The sequence below is a fragment of the Artemia sp. Qi Xiang Cuo genome, chromosome 5 (genome assembly GCF_049724085.1).
Source record: "Artemia sp. Qi Xiang Cuo chromosome 5, ASM4972408v1, whole genome shotgun sequence".
NCBI classification, from domain to species: domain Eukaryota; kingdom Metazoa; phylum Arthropoda; class Branchiopoda; order Anostraca; family Artemiidae; genus Artemia; species Artemia sp. Qi Xiang Cuo.
The window spans coordinates 42014854-42037030 of NC_142798.1; the positions used below are offsets into that span (position 1 = coordinate 42014854).

General features: G+C 35.4%; 1 protein-coding gene across 3 annotated transcripts in view; it reads left to right on the plus strand.

The window, feature by feature from the left end:
- Positions 1–22177, plus strand: part of sti (citron rho-interacting kinase sticky) — a 157328-nt gene that overhangs the window by 123512 nt on the left and 11639 nt on the right. For all 3 annotated transcript variants that reach the window (XM_089089600.1, XM_089089601.1, XM_089089602.1), the window contains 5 exons: positions 1091–1226; positions 2401–2596; positions 8229–8383; positions 12342–12557; positions 19521–19706. In XM_089089600.1, coding sequence (XP_088945726.1) covers positions 1091–1226; positions 2401–2596; positions 8229–8383; positions 12342–12557; positions 19521–19706 — 889 coding nt within the window. The remainder of the gene's footprint in view (positions 1–1090; positions 1227–2400; positions 2597–8228; positions 8384–12341; positions 12558–19520; positions 19707–22177) is intronic.

Sequence of the window (22177 nt, forward strand, 5' to 3'; positions counted from 1 at the left end):
ACATTTGAATTGAAAGCTGGACTTGCTAGATCTAGTTTAAACCAGAGTCATGCAAGGATTTCTAATTTTTACGATTGATCTGCCCAAAACCTCGCCCCTGAACCCCTCCTCCCATACTCCTTAATTTTGACTGATTGATTGTATCTTTTCTTTTTTTATACCTAATATATACCTAATACAGTAATATTTAAATGTTTCTGAGGTGGCTGCTTACCAATCTGAGCCCAACTTTGTAATACAGACGTCCGGAATCAAAAATCTGTAGGCACACATTTAACTCAGTGTCATTTAACTCATAAATCATTGTCATTTAGGAGTTTTGCAATGGCCTGATTGAAGGGCCCTAAGTAGCGTCCCAGTGACCGTAATTTACTATTCCTAACGACTTTTTTCATGTCTTCTTAATACCCAGTCACGAAGAGAAGAAAAGGAGATTAACTGGTTTTTAATACGCTTGTATCCTCATCGTGTCTCAAGCGCCAACTAAGAAAACGGAAATATGATCTTATCGCCTAATTGTGAATCCTTTATGACCCTCTGGGCAATTAAAAATAAAATAGTCTCTCCCCTTTTAGCTCCTGTGCTCCAAGTTTTTTGGTTAACATTTTTTCGTTTATTTTTTATTTTTGCTCCTAAAATAATAAATATGAGTTTCAGCAGGTAAATATCTTACAAGTGGTTAGTTATACCTGGATGAATCTGTCATGCAGCAAATTATAAATCTGCATAGTTAGCTAGCTGTTAATAGGGTCATTGGGCTCATGCCCACTCACACGACCTGTCGCTTAGCATATATAGACTTGTTGCTCCTCGTTTGATTCATAGTCATTCAGGGATCATATAGGCTCAGTAAATGATCCTTAATGATTAGAATTATTCATTGAAAATCTTTAAATCAGTTTTGAAAATGATATTAAAATAACGAAAAAAATGATGTGTCCTATGCTTTTTACTCATAAGTCACAGAGAAAGATGCTAGAATTTCGCATTTGCAGAATTACTAACAAAAAAAAAAAAAAAAAAAAAAAAAAAAAAAAAATTTATTAGTCTATGTACTGGTTTCTTTTTTCTTTTTTTTTTTCGTTTTCAGGCAACAGTGATGGGGACTAGTCTCGGGCTATACGCAATAACAGAAACATCCCCGAATCCATATTTGATTGACGTAGGTGGACCTGTTTATCAAATAGTTGTTATTCCTGAAATAAAAGTCGCAGTTATGATTACGGGTAAGTGCTTTAGATGCTTTGGAATTACGTACATATATAATTTTGAAAATAATTCCCTGGTCGATTGCTGCTCTCCCCGTATTGCGTTTAAGTCAAGTTTATTTGTACTCAATTTTTAAAAGAGATCCGGCGAGTCCTAATAACGCCACTGCTAGAAAGCTCTGTTGGCTCACTAAATATAGCTACTCAACAGGAAACAACGGAAAAATCAAGTGATAACTAAGTAATTTTCTGTTTTTTTATATAAATGTGTTGATTTTTTTAAACTTAATTTGTGTGTGAGTTAGACTTGTTGTAGTAGTTTTAGATTAAGTGGCTACAGTTGTATATAATTACAAACACAGACTATACGAACAAAATACTGATTACAAAATATAGTTCAAATGGCTGCAGTAAATTTTACGACATTCAGCGAGAAAATTAATGAAAATCGAAAAGGATTTTTTTATTCTTTAAAAAACAAAAGTAAGGATTCCAGAACTAACTTTTTTCTCCTAAATACTGATCCAATCGACGACAAAAAAAAACTGTCGCCATTTCCATATAATACATTTCCTTTCAGTCAACTCAAATAGCTTGATTTATTTTGTTCAAAATATAAAAAATAGTGAAACCAACAGTTTTCCGTTTTTGTTCTGAAATTATAAAAAAAGCTGAAATATCTTATATCAGGGCTTTTATTCTCGGATTCTTTACACAGAAAGAATAACATTGGATTACCGTACGACGATTAACCTCTGTCCAAAGGTTTGGAAAAACACATTAGATGTAATAAGTTTTCGCCTAAAAGCACTTTTCAAGGAATCCCTGACTCTTCAGTTTAGGCTGGGTGTAAATGTTCTGGATTTACTCGCTTGCTTCTTAGCAGTACGTTTTATTCTGCCAAATTTGAATCTAAAAACGTATGACTACTAGAGACTTGTAAAAGAATTGAGGTTTCTTCCTTGAAAGTTAATGTAATGAGAAAAATTTATTTTCCTTCTACAGAGGAATTCCAATAATTTTGGTGGGCGGTTCATATATAAATCTATAATTCATCTATAAATCATTAGCTTTCAATTCTCGTCCTCCCTGCACATTGGCAGATCTACCAAAAAAAAAGAAAAAAAAAGATAACTTCAGTGTATTTTGAAGTTAATATTTCCATTTTGAACTGGAACTTTTTTTCTTTAAGGTGAAAATAGGGTTGTTGCGAAATGTAGCTACACTGCATTAAAGGAAATAGCGTTGTCCGGTGTCTCGGAAGCCAAATTAACCCTTTGCGAGATACGACATCTCACTGATTGTCATTTGATCGCAGCCAAGATGTTCCAAAAAATTGGCCGCGATGGAAAAGCCTTTCTTTTAGCTGCAGATCCTGATAGTGTTTCGTAAGTTTTGACCTTTCTAATTATTATTATCTATTGGCCCTGATTAAAAAAAAAACGTATCTTAAATTATGTATCTATAATTTCTGTAATTATCACAGATTGTCTTTGGACTATGAATTTGAATTTATCAGACTTCGTTGTGTTAACACCAAAATTGTTTCGGATATAACCCTGCTAAAGCTGTGAAATTTCCCTGTGGACTTTCATTTTGGAGTTATTTTCATAAGCGGACTACCGTTTTGGCCATATAAAATTCCCTTTCGACAGTAAATTTTGATTGTTAATATTCCGAGTATAAACACCTGTTTATAGGCTTATTATTTCACTGACAAAAATTTAAGTAACTCAGGGACCTTTAGCAATCAAAAAAATTGACAATTAAGATCAAATTGGATCAAATTGGACATTCAATATTTGTAGGCAATTACGCTCCTATTGAGTTGGAGAAAGAAAAGTTAGCATAAGAGGGGTGGAGTTGTTGGCTAAGAGCCATAATACCCACTGGGCTTGTCTCTTATATTGTGGGGACAAGGTAGACAGCCTTTAACGCTTCACTTACTTCTCTCGCAGGGAAACCACCAGAAAAATATCGAATTAGTTCAATATTCGGATTAGATTAAGTCGTTTGATATAAGGAACATTTAGTGCTATTTTTTTTCGAATTGCGTAGTATAAGGAAAAAGCCGCACAGTGCTGTCACGACTGTTACAGTTCAATATGCCAGGAAACGGCGAAATAAATTTGGCCGTATTATCGCCGAATAGCATCGGAAAACTTACGGTACCTATTCTGCGCGTTCTTCTCGAAAAACATGGACTAGATACGTCCGGGAAAAAGGCAGACCTTGAAGCCCGAGTGAAATCATTAGCTGCCAAGCTACGAACGGATGGTGACGATGGGAGAGGGCAGGCAACTCCTCCCAGAAATGTGACGGATTAAGAATTATTTTTATCCCCTAAATTTACCCGGAAAGAACCTACAGCTAAGAAAAGTCTCGAACCGATGCTTTTAGGCGACGGAGGCGACTGCTCTACAGATCAAGATTCTGCTCAGATAGAGTTGATGTTGCTCCGCCTTGTTATGGTCGAAAAAGACAAAATCATTCGGCTTCAACAAAAACAAATAGATCTATTACTAAAGTTTGTGGCACCTGAGCTGAAAGAGGATGTTACCAACCAGCTTAAACAACAAAGCATTTGTAAGCAAGGTCACTCAAAATTTACTAGTCAGCCACACACAGAACAGAAAAGGGCGATTTGCAAATATTTTGGTTACGAAAAATGGAACAAAGGTAAAGCGTGTACTTATGTTCATCCTTGCAAGTTTTATGCAGCTAATAAGTGCAAGAGTCAGAACTGCAAGTTTGATCACCCGAACCTGTGCAAGCATGGTTCGTTACGCCAGTGCCCTAACAAACATAAATGCAACTTTGTCCACACCACGAAACAGGAACTGTCTCCAAAGCAGCAACCGGCGAGGTCTCCAAATACCAACCATCTTAGGCGTTTCCCATTGAATAATCATAGAAGACCGGTTTCTAACGAGACAGGTATTTCCCCTTTATAATTAATGTACCCTAGCCAAAATGCTGCTCCATCTTTCTTCTCAGGTAACAGTCAAGTTGTTCAACACAGCCCAGTTCTCCCTCCCAACTGGAGTATGGCGAACCATTGGCCACATCTTGGGGTCCCTGCAGCCCCCCTGCCCGTTGTCCCAGCAAGTTCTAATAATTTGGGAAACTTCCAGCATTTTTCGGCAATCTACCCCAGGTAGATAAAAAGAAAGAAATAGCGAGTTCCTACGACCTCCACTCTTTTCTCCTTGTTAATGCCCAGTCTCTAAGCAATAAAGTGACGGAACTTTCGACTAGACTAAATGACAATCGAATTGATATTTGCTGCATAACAGAGACTTGGTCTGCCAATGAATTTAACGCCCAGATAAGTAACTATAATTTTCTCGTCAAGAGTAGGCGAAACAAGGAAGGTGCTGTCATCACACATGGAGGAGGAGTAGGTATGTACATTCGAAACGATATACCTCATCAGATATGTGAAGGCTCTCAGAATACCGACTACGAGCTGTTGTGGGTAATATTGAGACCAAAGGTTCTTCCCCGTAAGTTTTCCTCGATCATAGTTGGAGTACTCTATTTTCCGCCGCGGTCAAGTTACAGGCGGGAGCTCATAGCCCATCTACAAGCATGTTTGGATGAGATTAAATTGAGACACCCAAACAGTTCTGTGGTTCTTATGGGTGACTTCAACGACCTACTACCCAGCTGGATTCAACGATCGCTAAGCTTGAAGCAATTTGTTTTTTGATCTCATCTTCACAGATATTTCCGATTTCTATAGTGATCCAGTGACGTTGCCGAGTCTTGGTAAAAGTACACCTTTCTGTGTGCATTGGTGTCCCAGGGAGGAAAAGAGAATAGGAACCAAGCGAATTTTTTCAAGCCGGCCTCTGACTGAGTCTGGAAAAGAGCTATTTGCTAAATGGGCTATTTCGAAAAAACTGGAAAAGTTTGTACGAAAACTGCAATGTCAACGACATGTATAGAATATTTTCCACTGAAACATGGATAGCTTATGATGTATATTTTCCAGAGAAAACAGTCACAGTAAACTCAGCTGACAAGCCCTGGGTTAGCTCGCGCCTGAAAAGGCTGATACGCAAACGCAACAGGCTCCATAAAAAGGGGAAGATAGGTGAAGCTTCCAAGCTGAGAAATCAAGTGGTCTATGAATGTAGATTGGCTGAGAAGTCATACGGTTCAAAAATGAACGAGCTCATGACCACAAATCCAGCCAAAAGGAATACGGCTTCTCACTGGCTCTGTAAGGCAAAGTGTAAGCGTGTACGGCGAATCTGGGAATAAGCTCGACGCAAATGCTATTAATGAGTATTTTGCTCGTATTCGCAGAAGCAGTCCACCAATTTCCAATGTTCCACCCTCGCCTGTTCCATCTGAAATACCTGTGATTTTCGCTCATGAAGTTGCATAGTTTCTTGAGAGACTTGACTCCTTTAAGGCAACTTACCCTGGAGACATTCCAGCAACCCTGTATAAAGAAAACGCAGCCTTTTTAGCTGAACCTCTGACTGCCTTTTTAAACCAATGTATTTTGAGTGGTACCTTTCCGGATGATTGAAAAAAAGCAGTTTTAACACCAATACCTAAAGTTTCGAATCCAAAAGGGGCGAGTGACCTACGACCTGTATCTTTGACCCCTATTGTATCTAAATTTTTCAAACACTTTCTAAAGAAATGGTTAGTAGAAAATTTCTGTGATAAAATAGATCCCTGTCAGTATGGATTTATCAAAGAATCTAGCACAGTACATTATCTCATCAAAATTGTGGAAGAAGCCCTGGAGCATCTAGAAAATAAAGATGCATTTGTAGAAATATTGCAAGCAGACTTAGAAAATGCTTTCGACAAATCAAGCCATCCAGATATTCTTGAGTCAATGATAGATTTTAGAGCTTTTTAATTCAGATAGTTTATAGTTTTTTACACGGACGGCCAGAGTTTGTGACTGTTGATGGGGTACAATCTGATTTTCTTGAGATTTTCTGTGGAATACCCCAAGGTACCAAAACGGGACCTGTTTTATTTTTAATACTGTGTAACAAAATTGCGACTTGGCATGAAAAGAGAGGGAAGTTTGCAGATGATTTATCATTGCTGATACTTTATAAGCTAGGATCCATGATTAGAACGGATGGCATAATTCGCCATTTGGAGGCTGACTGTGAAGAAAAACGGCTTTCAATTAATAGGAAAAAGTCAGCACTTATGAGAGTCTCGTTTAAAAAAAAAAGTTCTTAGTCAAAGTGATATAAATGTGCCAATTGTAAATAATATGACAATTTTAGGTTTGACTTTTAACTCAAAAATGTCATGGATGGATCATGTAAATATTTGTACTAAGAGGCGAATATAGCGTTGCGTAATCTAGTCACAATTCGGCGATTCGGTTTTAGTCGTTTTTCACTGTTGAATTTTTATAAACTGTACATTCGGATTATTTTAGAGTATGCTTGTTCTGTGTGGCATTCGGAGCTAAGTAAAGAGCGAAAAAATGACCTTGAGAATGTACAGGAACGAGCTACCCGTGTGATATTAGGTCCGGAATTCACGAATTATGATGAAAGCCTTAAAATCCTAGGCCTAGAATGACTTAACGCCAGGCGACACCAGCTTACAATGGCCTTTGGACAGAAGCTTTTGGAGTGAAGCAGGCATCGAGATTTGCTCCCTGAACCGGCAAGAACAGGGTGTAATACAAGGCACCAAAATAAACTCAAGCCTTGTAAGCCCGTGGCTACCAACCGATACAGTTTGTCTTTTCGACAGTATTTTGTGTCTCATTTTAATAAATAAGTGACAAGGAAGAGTGATTATTTAAATTATATTGTGTCTCATTTAATTCTTGTTATTTGACATAATAAATTTGTATCGTATCGTATCGTAAAGAATGGTATTTGTTTTCTTCTTTAAGGTTAAAGTTGAACTTTTAAGTTATGACTAATTTTCTGAAAAAAGAAGAAAGCAAACTAATTTCATGATTTCTATTCGTAATGAGTGTAGATACTGCTTGTTAAATGTTGAAATTTTGTTTAATAGATATGCAATTTAAGGCCAAGATAAAGTGGACAATTTGTAAGGAATTTCAAACAACATGCATAAATATTTCTTAGATTTAAACAAAAATAGGCTTTTGATTCTGGTGATATCTTTTTAACTAAATCTTGGGATTTTATTTGTTTCTTTCTTTTGTTATGCACCTCTTCACGCAGGTTAAAATAGTGAATATGAAAGACCGTATCCGAGGGTGGGGTGGGGGAGTGGGGTAGGAACAGGTCCACCCCAAAAAAATCACAGCTTTGTGTTTTGTAAAAATTTCTTTGTAAAAAAAAAATCGTTTTTAAGTTTGAGATCCTAAAACTTTTTGGATTCTTATTGCAATCGTATCCTGTTGAAATGGAGATTATTGCAACTTGAAAAAAGGAAACAAATACATTACATCTAAAGTTCAATAGTTGAATCTTTTGAGCGATTTTGAAAATGCAAATCACATCCCAGAGTTAAAAACAGTATGAAGAACGTGCGCGTACATTTTTGCTATTTGTAGATTTCATGTAGGGCATTCTGCGGAGGAAAAATTTGCAGTTACATCATTAAAACTGGTTCCAAGTTCCTTAGAAAAATGTTAAAAATAATAGACTGTTTTCTGTTTAGTGAATTAAGTTGGAATTATTCGTTGAGCACCCTAATCCTTTTATTTTCCAGCTTGCCGCGTTTCTTCAGACACTACAGAGACATCCATGTCTGCCAGTTATGTGTCTATATAAATTATTCCTTATTTACTTTTATTTCATGCTATCCACTGAATAGATGCTGGGGCTTTCCCTATTTGCAAAGCAATTTCTGAGACTAGTTGCATAATTAACCGATATATGTTACATATAATGCCCTTATTCCTCAACTCATTTATATAGACTAAGTTTAATATTGTGAAAGGTTTAAAAAGCAAAAATTGACCTTTCCAAAGCAAGATGATAGGCTACTCTAGTGACTATATGTAGGTCCTAGGAAACCCAGTTAATTAGCTCTCCTATTTAGGGTGTCTGAATGGAGTGAGCCTGACAGATGCTTTACGCTGAAAAAGAAAATCAAAACAGGTAAAGCCTGCAGGTGTATTGATTTTTCTGCTCAGTCCGCGATTCTCGGGTGTGAAAAACTTGTTGAAGTGGATTTGAACAATTTGAAAGTTGAAGGTAAGATTCTAATCGTATTTAGTTTAGTAGTATATCATTTCCAACTAAATATTACAGTGCATGAAAATTATATTTTATATTTGAGTAAGTTTGTTGTATACTTTAATAGACTTCAGTTCTTGATGTAAAAGAGACGAGTAAATTTTTGCTTGTTTTTCCATCTTAGGAATGTAAAGGAATCAGTGTTTTTTCTTCTTCAATAGGAAATTATTACAGGGTAGCATCCTCTATTTACAAAGCAGTTAAGAACTAAAAACAGGGTAGGTTTATAGGGTGGGCGTGATATTGGGATTACGTGGTATTTTATCAAAAATAGGAATGCCGACACTTAAATTGAAAAATCAAAAATTATATGTTCTAAAATGACAAATTGTAAATGAAAATAATTAAAGATATCATATGCCATCTAGTGTCGCTTGTTGGTATTAGATTGGCAGAAAAGTAAACGGCATAGAATAAAAGAACAATGAAAAAGTAGTGAAAACGACAGTAAACGTAAATTTTTACAATCCTTTATTCCTTAGTTGTTTAAGAATAGCCTTATCCATATATTTATCTTCAAATTTTGCATTAGGAAGCTACGTTTGAGGTCAATGTTGTCAGATATTGGATCCAAAATTAGGCATCATGAATGGGTGCACTTAAACTCTTAGCCAAGGCACTTTTTGGAAATGAATCTAGTTTTGAATTTCTCTTATTTTAGATTTATCATTTCAGTTTTGAAGCTTGAAAGTTTTAGTGTGTTATCTAAGATTTTGAGTTTTGCTTATCTGAGTTATTACTTATACAAGTGTATTAATACTAATCTACACTCAACTTGGATTCGCCCTGCATTATGCTAATTTAGAACTTGGTTTTGGCGTTTTGAGGCTTTTTTCAGGCCTTTTGTGTGACCTCCTTCGGTGACGAATTTTCGTCTTTGCCACCAGTTTTACATCATTTTTGATGTATTTTTTTTTTTTTTTGTATGTAATTAAAATGCTCTCTATATTCTGTGTAAGGTTTCTGCATAATTTAGATATTATGACTGTTTTAGGCGTATCCGTAGGGAAGAGCAAGATCTTCAGTCGCTTCCGTGAGGAACTTTATTAATATCAAATTTAAGACTCCGCCAAACTTTTAAAGTAAACATAATATATGATTGACGTTATTGTAAATTAGTTCCATAAGCCCCAGCGCTCACAGGGGAACTGTTTTGAGACTAGAATTGCCACTCGATTGCGCAAGCAACGGTTTTGTGACTATGGCCTTGAAGTAGGGCGGGGCCTAACCACGAGGCAATCTAGATGAAACTGGTTTCCAATCAGTCTAAAACCGGTTCCATATGAGTCTCCAGCCATGGTCACAGTTGCGTTGCAGTGTTGTCCGACACATTTTTGGGAGCTACCGCATTGGAATTTCAATTATTTTGGCTCTCAACATAGACCAGGAATTAAACGTGAGATTCGCAGGGGAAGCGGAGAAGCACGAAGAGCTGTAACAATTATAAAATTCCTGTGTACAGAAATAAAGACGCGACAGAGAAAGTTTGGCAAATGGTGGCAGCTTAAGAACAGACGAGACTTAGCATTCTTTTCCAAGTTGAGATGGACCCAATACTCCCTCTGAACCCTACGAAACATGCGGTACTCATAGCAATCAATTAAGTCTTCCTCGTCAGAACTCAACATAGTTTAACCACACGGCACTGCTCAATTAGATAAACACAACTGATCCACAACCACTCAAGTCCGTGGGCGGAGACACGTTTCATTTTGGTTGTAAACTGGTCGTAAACCAGTTACAGATGAGACTAATTTCTAACCGTTGTCTTGAAACAGTTGCCCCGTGGGCGCTGGGCCTAAGATTGGACAAAAACATTGTACAATGAGGCCCATAGATGGTGGTGTAGTAGAAGTTGCCCAAATGCTGCTGTCAACACAAGTTAAAAACTGTTTGGTAGCGTGGTAACTATCTGTAATAGAGATGTTGTGATTCTATTTTGAATTAAAATTACCAATAACTTTGACCAAGAAAGTACCCTAAAGATGTGATAAAGTATTATTGATAAGCTGAACGATAATCACTACAGGCTGTCAGAAACGACGCATCGGCGCTTGTCTCCTCATCATCGTTTGATTCGTTTGTTCTACTAGTGTTTTGGTGTGATTTTTTTTCTCTGTATTCCCATTTCTGCTATTTCTTTCATGTTTTAGTACACTATTCATCTTTTTGATGATGTGTTTAATAAATAAAAATTATTATTACTTATTTTATCATTATAAATTAAAATTAAAAACTTTCGAAAAGGTACCAAAAATTTAGCGATGTGAAATATACCAATGATCATTTATATATTCTAATTGTCCTAAAAGGATAACATTCAAAATAGGATAATTTCATCCGAAATTTTGGGGAAATACTTTTTTTTTTTTGAATACCAAAAATCGCACTCAAATTAGCTTAAAAATATTCGCTTATTCAATCACTTGAATAACATAAAATGGGATTTTTTTCACCACAAATAAAACAAGGCTTAGCAGAAATTGGTAAATTGTCCAGTTGCTCCTCTAAAAGTAGGCCAAACTCATCGATATTACACGATGGGGGTCCATATACAACAACAATAAAACAGTTGAAATTCTGATATTGTAATTCTAACACCATACTTTCGAATATCATTTCACGATTTACTCTCATACCATCCCTTATCTAACTTGAAACTAATTACGTACATAAATAGCTAAACCTCCATGCTGACGCTGTTCTCTATTTTTTAGATATAGCTTATAATTACCAATTTCCAACAACGAAGAATTATGATACATATAAAAAATCACAAGTACTTCAAGTCCCTGGCAATTTAAATGAAAAACGGAAAATTCACTTTTACATCTATTAGAACTCAAATCATGCAAAAATTTATTTTGCAAATCAGCATAATCTTCATGCAGTTCACCAACATCCAAATCTATAATGTTATTTTCTGTAATTAAATATTCCACCGACATCATTCTTGCTGACAACGAAGACGCCATTTCACGGTAATATTTTGCCTCAGTGGATACACTATGCATTTGTGGTTTAGTGAAATTACTTCTTGATTTACTGCATTGTAATTTTTTTCAACTTGAGCGACATTGGTTTGTAAAATAGCTTGAGCATTTTCTACTAAAATTTGATTTTAGCGTATTTTGAGACTCCGTTACGATCTCGAAAATTTTCGAAAAATTTTTCGCTAATGACTAAATTGAAGCACGATTTATTGATTTTTGCGTTGAAGATGAGTGGCCAGATTCGTCATGCGAAACCGATCCAAATTGGTCCTCTATTTTACGTTTACTTTTATTCCTCGTCATCACAAACCAGTAGAAATAAAAATCAGAATATTCATACCGGAAAAAGCACTTCTTATTTATCCACGTAAGTACCGACGTGCAATTCGCTAATCCGTTAATGCACGGCTAACACCATGAATCGCCAACAGGAGCTCCTCAAATCGTCGCTTAAAACCCACAGCTAATAAATTGACTTCTGATTATGCGTAATCATTAATTTGTTGTCTCCTTACATAAAAAGAACTTTTTCGAATTCACAGAACAAAACTACCCATTTTGGTATTTCAATTCATTTTATTTCACATCAACCTAGGTTAAAAGCACTAGCCAAAAGATGTTACTCGGGTGATAGCTGATTCATAAAAAGAATATTTGGTATCTATAGGAAATAAAGAATGATTTTCAATCGGAAATTTCGTAAAATAAACTTTAACCGAAGACGAGTTGATGACAGGTTCCTTATTTGAGTTATTTAACCGTCGATCTCTCAGGCTACTTTTCCTTTTGTTAAATGGCAGCCTAAATGTCATCCATTCTCTTGATTTTTTTTTCTCGCAAAACGGTTCGAAGTTGTTCCCTTTTTTTCAATCAATTATATTTTTGTACTTGGGTCAGTCTGAGTCGATTCTTTTTTCTTATAGCATTTTTGAATGCAGATGATCCCAGCCTTGAGCCACACATTTTCAAACGCAACAATTCTGGTTCCTTTCCAATCGCCATATTAAACTTGTCAAGGCGGTCTTCAAACTCTAGTGAGTACCTGATTTGTTATGAAGAAATTGGAATTTTTGTCGACTGCTATGGCACTAAAACTAGACCAGAGGACATTAAATGGAAACAGCAAATTTTTTCTATTGGTAAGGTTTACCTTTTCAAATTATCTCATTTTTCTGCATACCCAATATTTCCAAGAATATGCGAAATTGACAAGAGAAAATTCACTGTTGTCCCCTCCCCACCCCCTCAAAAAAAAAAAAAAAATGAAAAACATAATCCCAGTATTCAGCAAAAACATAGGTTTAATTCTTAACAGTAAAATCACCCAAAAACAAAAGAATGGGTGTCCTTTATGAAAATATCATGTTAGATCCACATGAACTTAAATTTTTACGTTGGATCCTAATGAACTTCTTTAAACCTGATTTAACTTTACGTGAAATTTTAATTTTAAAGTTTATTATGCATTTTGCTAGTTATGCTGAATAAAACAAAGGTCTTATAGAAGATTGTCATTTTTATCATGAATCATGTGTTTCAAAAAAAGCTTTCTTAGTCTTTGATAAGAAAATCATAAATTAAATGATGATAACTTTTGCACACTTAGCCATTGGGGTTAAATGCGGCAGAAGTAACGGCACGATTGAATTGGTAGTTCTGTACGATTGAGCTGATTAGTTCTGCATGGCACTGACTTGTTCTTCTTTTTGATGTTAGTAGTTCTTGTTAGTGTTCTTCTGTTTTAGTTGGTAGCATTAGGCCTGTGTGTTTGTCTACAGTGAATACGATTGGCATGATTAATGCACTGACCAAAGTCAAAGAATTATAATCTTTGATTACTTGTGTTGCCAGGGTAATAAACTTGGAACATAAACACCAACAAGCCAAGCGATAAAAGTTTCACCAGGCAAATATTCAGTACTAAAAGCGCCATCTCCTACTCTGGTCATAATTTTTTATAGTTTAAATGAACAATTGACGTTTCTATCTGAATCCCGGCACGTATGCCTGATTAAAAGTGAAGTTCCTGATTAAAAGTGAAGAGTCTTTTTAAAAAAAAGACACTAGAAACACCTATCCAACCAAAAATGTCAGTGATGTATTTTTGCTAATGCTAAAACGCAAAATTTTATTGAGAAACCGAATTCGTGATTTTTGAAAAAGAGCTTGAAACCCTGTAAAAAATGGCGACGCATCGAAATAAAAAGTGTATCATTATGATCTTTATGGAAGTTTTCTATCAGAGGAAGTTTTGAGCTCCCATTGTGAAAAACTAACGAAATTACTTTTTCTTTACATAGGTAACACTGATGAGTCTCCCTTTTTTTTGCCAGGACTAGCAGGATAACACAAGATCGCAGAGAAATGTTTAATAACTCATTTAAGACTTCTTGATTATTTTTACGTGCTTTTTATAAATCTCTATTGAGACTGTCATCCTAAAGTGCCACATGGTAATAGAAATGGCACTTTCGTGCCATATCTGAAGTTGAATGTCTGGGAAGTATGGAAAGGGTACTATTATAATCGCTAAAGAAGACTGATGTCGTTTTTTTTTTTCCAGCACTAGAAGGGCACTGGAATATTGTAGGGACTGATCTAAGAGCTCATTTGAAACGTACTAGGTGCATTTGCGTGCTTAGTATAAATTAATTTTGGCAACGTTATTGTAGTGGTATATGGTACCAAAATGGAAATTTGTGTGTCATTTTCGGAGTTGATCGGCTTTGTAGTATCAGCACCGTACCATTCAAATCCCCTTGGTCGAAAAACCGTAACCAGGCCCCTAAAATCCACCTCTTGAGTACCCCTCCCACTCCCCTTTGCAAGTGAGTATATGTTTATCCTAACAGTAAAAAATAATTACGAAAAATATTTTCGGGAATTTCGAAAAAAAAAAACTTGAAAAACTGGTCTGTGTATCATTTTACTAGCACCGAAATGGGTAATTACGGTTTTACTTCCTCTGCCTCGTCAAGGAATGGAGGAATTGGTTGCTATTTTTTTACGTCAGACTCAGGTCTGTCATTTGTGGGTAGTGTAACGGCACTGTTCTCCCCTGGAATCGGGAGAATGTTCTTGCATTAACCTTGTATTCTTCATAGTAATATACGCTGCGTTTAATATAGATTATTGCACTAGATTGTAAGTGATAATTGTCACTTATATCAAACAGATCGTGGTAACGAACTGTAAGTAAGGAGCAACCCGGCTCAATAGTAACCAAAACTCTAAAAAACGGGATTTTGATACTAATAGATACATTAAAAGAATTAGATTTTAATGCTGATTTCAAATATATATGTTTTATCAAGTTTAGTCCTACCCATCAAAAGAAAATTTGGCTGATTTTCGAAAAAAGGGGGAAAGACCCCTAAAAGCTATAGAACCTTAAAGAAAATCACACCATCAGATTCAGCGTATCAGAGAACCCTACTGTAGAGGTTTTAAGATCCTATCTCCAAAATGTGGAATTTTGTATTTTTTGCCAGAAGAAAGATAAGTGTTTATTTGTTTTTTGTTTGTTTTTTTTCCCCCAGGGGTAATCGTATCGACCCAGTTTTCCTAGAATTTCGTGGAAGGGCTCATTGGAACGGAAATTAAAAGTTCTAGTGCGCTTTTTAAGTGACAAAAAAATGGAAGGCACCTAGGTCCCCTCCCACGCTCATTTTTTCCCAAAGTCACCTGATCAAAATTTTGAGATTGCTATTTTCTTCAGCATTGTCGAAAATATGATAACTATGTCTTTTAGGATGACTTAATCCCCCAAAGTCCCCGGGGGAGGGCTGAAAGTTATGAACTTTACCCAATGTTAACATATAGTATTGGTTATTGGGAAGTATAAAGACGTTTTCAGGGGAATTTTTTCTGGTAGTGGGGGGGGGGGGTCGGGGGTTATGTGGGAGGATCTTTACATGAAGGAAGTTTCCATGTGGGAAGGGACATTGCTATGAAGGGGGTGCCGGATTTCCCAGCATTATTTTAAAAAAAAGATCAGAAATTCAATAAAAAAAAAAACAACAAGTTTTTCAAATGAAATAAAGGAGCAACATCAAAACTTAAAACGAACAGAAAATATTGCGTATATGATTGGGTTTGCCCCCTAGTCAATAACTCTCTGTTTAAGCAAAATATTTTTTAAGTACTTTCAAAGGAGCTGTTTATTCTAATTCAGGACCTTTGTGATTTAGGGGTCATTTTTAAAGAATTGGAAAAAAATTTGAACTTTAGCGTAGTGAGCGAGGTATTGACTAGGGGGCGAACCCCCTAATATACGTATTAAAAATATATGAATATTTTTATACGAATTAATATAGAAGGTTATCGTATAAGTGAATTCGTAAGGTACTTATATCTATAACTAATGCATATTGTTTTGGATAAGATTAAATAGTCTCCGAAAAAGCCTTTTAACCACAGTAAGATAAAATTCATCTGAGAATTTGGCATTGAATTTCTTTATATGGTCAGCCCAAATCAAAACCTGCATTCATTCAAAAACGTTCAAAAATTAAATAAAAAAACAAGTTTTTTTTAATTGAAAGTAAGGAGCGACGTTAAAACTTAAAATGAACAGAAATTATTCCGTATATGAAAGGGGCTGTCCCCATCTCAGCGCCTCGCTCTTTACGCTAAAGTTTGACTCCCACAACTCTATTTTTTTTAAACAATAAAAAAATTTAGTGTAAAGAGCAAGACGTTGAGGAGGGGACCGCCCCTTTCATATACGGAATAATTTCTGTTCGATTTAAGTTTTAATGTCGCTCCGTACTTTCAGTTTAAAAAACTTGTTTTTTTTATTTAATACTCAATAAAAAACAATGTATTTGAAAGAGAATGGTTTTCATTGGCTACTAGTGAAGAAAATGAATCACACTCTTTCACAATAAGTTCTATTGAACACGAGAATAATCTTAATGATCACTTTTCCTAAACCAAAAACAACGAAAGTATACTTTCTTATGGAAAATTAAAAATTTGCAGGAAAGTCCAAGAGAGGTGGGAAATTGAACATATATTTAATGCCCTGTTTTAACAAAAACTTGTGCTGACTTCTTTAGCTTCTTCGTCTAAGATAGATGCAATCTTTGCGCATAGTGTGTGGTGTATAATTGAAAGAAAAACTAAATTCCAACAGAGTTAATTTTGAAAAAAGACAATTTTCATGTGAAGAGTATAGTTGAAATTATGCTGTCAAACTCTCTTGTGATATTTCTCTTTATTTTTAGAATTCTGAAAATCTAGTGCTTTACTAAAAACTGAGTTTGCTTGAGTCTATCTGGTCATTGGCACATATGCCAGGATGGGGCTGTATGTCGGATGTTAGCCTAATTTGAGTAGAAGTAAGAACTAGTAATCCTGTGTCTGTTTGGTGTTCTACCTGGGTGAGGAAGAGGGGGATGGGGTCTTTTAATTCTTGTCATCGGAACATCTACCTGAAAATGTTCGCGGATCTCATTCAATTTTGGTGGGAAGTAAGAGCTAGTGTCTTAGTTATGCCTTTTTAGGATTAGGACCTAGTCTGAGTTATCTACATGTTCGCAGCTGTAATCCTTAGGTCACTGCTGCATTAGAGCTTATCGGGACTTTGGCACCAAAGGTCTAGTTGGGTTCGTATTTTTTGTGGTATAATTTCGATTTCCAGGAAAAGTTTCAGTTTTCAAGGAAAGCATAAGAATATGCTATACACAAAGACGAGAGTAAAGAGAAAGAAGCAACTTCGTACTTTACACTGTAATTGAAGAGCTTTTCAAACAGTTCGTGGTAACGAACTGTAAGTAAGGAGCGACCCTGCTCAATGGTAACCGAAACTCTAGAAAACGGGTTTTTGATACCAATAGATACATCAGAAGAATTATATTTCAATGCTGATTTCAAATATATAACTTTCATCAAGTGCTACCCATCAAAAGTTACGCGCCTGAGAAAATTTGGCTGATTTTCAAAAAAAGGGGGAAAGACCCCCTAAAAGTTATAGAACCTTAATGAAAATCACACCATCATATTCAGCGTATCAGAGAACCCTTCTGTAGAGGTTTCAAGCCCCTATATAAAAAAATGTGGTTTTTTGCATTTTTTTCCAGAACAAAGATCCCGGATGCGTGTTTTTTTTTTTTTTTTTTTTTTCTCCAGGGGTGATCGTATCGACCCAGTGGTCCTAGAATATCGTGGGAGGGCTCATTGGAACGGAAATTAAAAGTTCTAGTGCCCTTTTTAAGTGACAAAAAAAATGGAGGGCAACTAGGTCCCCTTCCACGCTAATTTTTTTCCCACAGTCGCCCGGTCAAAACATTTGGATAACTATTTTGTTCAATAGGGCCGAAAATATGATAATTATGTCTTTTAATATGATTTAATCTCTAAACCTCCCGAGGGAGCGGACTAAAAGCTATGAACTGTTCCAACTGTTCACATATAGTATTGGGTAGTGAGAAGTATACAGAAGTCTTCAGAAGGGTTTTTTTTCTGGTCGTTGGAGGTGAGTCGGAGGGTAGGTGGGAGGATCTGTCCATGAACGAAGTTTTCATGGGGGAAGGGAAAGTGCCATGAAGGGGTGCCGGACTTGCCAGCATTATTTATTGGTTATTGGGAAGTATACAGAAATTTTCAGGAAGGATTTTTTTCTGGAGGGTGGGGCTAGAGCAGGGGGTTACTCGGGAGAATCTTTCCGTGGAGGTATTTCTTTGGCGTAGGGGACATTTCTATGAAGGGGGCGCCGGATTTCCAAGCATTATTTAAAAAACGATCAGAAATTAAATTAAAAAAAAAACAAGTTTTTTCAACTGAAAATAAGAAGCAACATTAGAACTTAAAACGAACAGAAATTATAACGTATATGAGGGGGTTGTCCCCCCCGGCAATACCTCGCGCTTTACGCTACAGTTTTTTTAGTGCTTTCAAAAGAGCTATCTATTCTAACTAAACGGCCTTTGTGATTCAGGGGTTTGTGAATTAAATTTTTTTTAACTTTTAACGTAAAGAGCATGGTATTGACTAAGGGGACAACCCCATCGTATACGTAACAATATATACTTAATAAAAAAAAAACAATAAAAAAACAAGCAATGTGGCTAAAAAGAGATCTACACTATCAAAAACGGAATTCTGATATCATTAAATGTATCAAAAGAATGTGTGTATAATGTTGATTCTAAATATGTAAATTTTATTAAGTTTAGTATTACTCATCAAAGTCTACGAGCCTGAGAAAATTTACCCGATTTTTTAAAGAGGGGGAAACATCCCCTACAAGTGAAAGAATTTTAATGAAAATCACACCGTCAGATTCAGCGTATCAGAAAACCCTATTTCATAGGTTTCAAGCTCATATCTGCAAAAATCTGCAACTTTGTATTTTTCGCTAGAAGAAAAGTTTACGAATATAGAAGTTAGTTACGTAAGTTAATTTGTAAATTACATCATGACCAAGTTTAGAGACAGCCATTTAGCAAAATAAAAGTAAAATTTTTATGCAAATTTTGTTTACTTAAATGACGGTGAGCCAGAATAAAAGCTGAATTAACTAAAAAACGATCAGAAATTAAATAAAAAAACAAGTTTTTTAAACTGAAAGTAAGGAGTGACATTAAAACTTAAAACGAACAGAAATTATTCCGTATATGAAAGGGGTGTCCCCTCCTCAACCCCTCGCTCTTTACGCTAAAGTTTGACTCTGTCTCACAACTTTATTTTTTAAAACAATAAAAAACTAGCGTAAAGAGCGAGGCGTTGAGGAGGGGACAGCCCCTTTCATATACGGAATAATTTCTGTTCGTTTTAAGTTTTAAGGTCGCTTCTTACTTTCAGTTTAAAAAACTTGTTTTTTTTATTTAATTGGAAACAGAAAACATCCGAAAAAATTCGGCATCATGGAAGGAAATTGTATTATTTTTATAGCAAAACGGATGCCTCACTTAAGGATAACTTAAAATCAATAACAAAATCTTCTCAGTGTGATTTAATTAGGACATTTATTATTCGAAAAAAGTTAACTATTTTCTGTTTTGTTTTTGTTCTTCTTGTCTTTTTTTCCCACATACGACTGGTTTAACACGGCTGAAATCGTATAGAGGGCTGAATGTATGTATTGTATTTTTTTTTAGCCTACAAGGAGCCTTTCCTCTTCATCTTATATTTCAATAAAGTTGAGGTTGTTCACTTAAAGGATAGCTCTTATACCAGAGAGAAGAACGACATTGACACTTCTTCGGATGTATTGAGCCTCGATGATAACAATATTGTGTTGCCTGAAAGCTTTGAAGTACCACTCATCAACCCATCCTTACTTGGTAAGTCCATTGCTATTTTATTGTAGTGCATCAATTTTGATCAAACATTGATGAAGATCTTTTGACGCGTTGCTTGCCTGTTGCAAGGCAATATTTTACTGGTAAACCGACATAGGTCCTACTTCTTACAGGTGTGTACGTCATAGATGGGGGGGGGGAGGTCAAAAATTCTCTTTCCAAGAGTGGCAACAAGACTTGCTGCTCATCTACTTGCGGTAAGCCTGGCTCAGTAGTTTTAGCACTAAATGAGATTCATGCATAAATCTTGTTCGTGCATAAATTTTATAACACTACCATTGTTTTCTGAAGTTATCCCTTTTTTAGGGCAATTATTATGTCTCGTAATCACTACATTTACTACTGGAATTGTATGTATATATTTTTTTAGTGTGCTTCTTAAGTGACCCCTTTTTAAATAGCCACATTTTCCCAGTATGTATCAAGTCTTTATATATACTTATTTTAGGAGTGTCTGTAACCTATATTAAATATTTATAACTATTTCTTTGAGGGAGAAGTTTTTAAACGTCTAGTTTCTCCTCATTGATATTTAGTCTCTTGTGTGTAAACAGTAGATATGTAGGTAGATAATGTAGTTACCACAACACTGATAAAGCAAAAGAAATTAAGAGAACCAAGAGTATATAGCACCTACACAAAATGTGTAACTCCTATTTGGAAATAGACAATTCCAGTTGGTGAGAAGATATTCTCATCATTAAACTCGTAACACATTACTAAATATTATCAATATACGGTATATTTAACGACTTAATATTCTCAGAAATTCTATTTCTCACATCCACGAACAATCCCCCTCTTACGTGGGAAACACTCTAGTGAATAAGTTATTATGCAACTATATACTGATAGACTATGTGTCGTATTTAGTTTTTGAAATCTCGCTGTCTTTTTATTGAAAAACACTGAGGAAATTAGTCTTTTGAATATGTATTATTATATGGTGTTGTTCAGGTTCCTTGAGCACTGACCAGAACTAATGTTGTTAGATGTCAAAGGTGTATGTGTTCCAATTTTGATTGCCAGTTGAAATCGAAAGGGCTAGTGCCCTTTTTAATAGTCGAACGTGATTGGAGGGCCACTAATCCCCCTCCACCATTTCCCCAAACACATCCAATCAAAATTTTGAAATACCTATTTTGTTCAACGTAATTGAAAGGTCAGGTAATTATTTTATCTTCGTGGATAACAGCCCCCCCCCCCCCAACCCTCATGGCAAGGGTTGTAGGTTATGCCCTTGTGGCATATAAGGTATATATAAAAAGAGTGATCGTATAAACTTCGGAGGGAACTCATTGGATTGGTAATCAGAAGTTCTAGTGCCCTTTTTAAGATTCAGAGTGATCGGAGAGTAGGTACCCCCACCCCCAAACCTCGTATTTTCCCGAAATGCATCTGATAGAAATTTTGAGATAGCCATTTGTTGTCGTTGAAACTTCAAAAAGGCTCGCTCGATTGGAAATTGAAAGGGCTGGTGCCCTTTTTATTATTCAAAAGTGATTGGAGGGCAACAAGCCCCCCCCCCCACACCCATCAATTCCTAAAACACATCTATTCAAAATTTTGAGATAGCAATTTTTTACAGCGTAGTTGAAAGGTCTGGAAATTATGTCTTTGACAACCCATATACCTTCTCAAGACCAGAACATAATTTGCACTTTACTGAAAAAAAGGTAATGGATAGTCAGCTTAGTATACAAATACTGATATATATTCCTTAAAGTTTTAATTATATTTTATTTATTAAAGTTAAAAAAGTTAAAACTTTTTAAAAGTATTTTGTTCATTTAAATCATACAATAAATAACCGAGTCAAACTCAAAATGAGCAAAAATTAACATTGGGAATGATATTAAGTTTTATTTTTTAGGTCAACTTCAGAAGCTGCAAAATGAAATTAACAAATACTGTGTGTCAGGATAAAAAACTGTTGAAAAAGTTTCTCCAACACACAAATAGCAACCCATACTATGGATTCTTATAGAAAGAAACTGAAAAGATATAAAATATTATTTTTCCATGAAAAAGCCTATGTCAATAAAAAACGAACAGAAAGTAATTTAAAAAAATTTCCATAAGACAAGTTTTTCAAAAAAAGTGAAGAGCTCCATTAAGCCAAGAATGAGTAAAAATAAAGTCAAATAATCTTCCAAGCGTAAAACTACCACAAATCACTATCAATGAATAAATGAAACTCAAAACGAACAGAAATTATCGTAAATGGCCGAGTCAAACTCAAAAAGAGCAAAAATTAACATGAGTAGGGCTGATAACCCCCATGCCTTCTCAAGACAATAACACAATTTTCGCTTTACTGAAAAAAAAAAAAAAAAAAAAAAAAAAAAAAAAAAAAAACTACAAAGAAATAAATGACAATGAATTGTCAGTTTAATTGACATATACTGAGATTTCTTCCTTAGGTTTTGATGATTTTTTATTTGTGAAAGTAA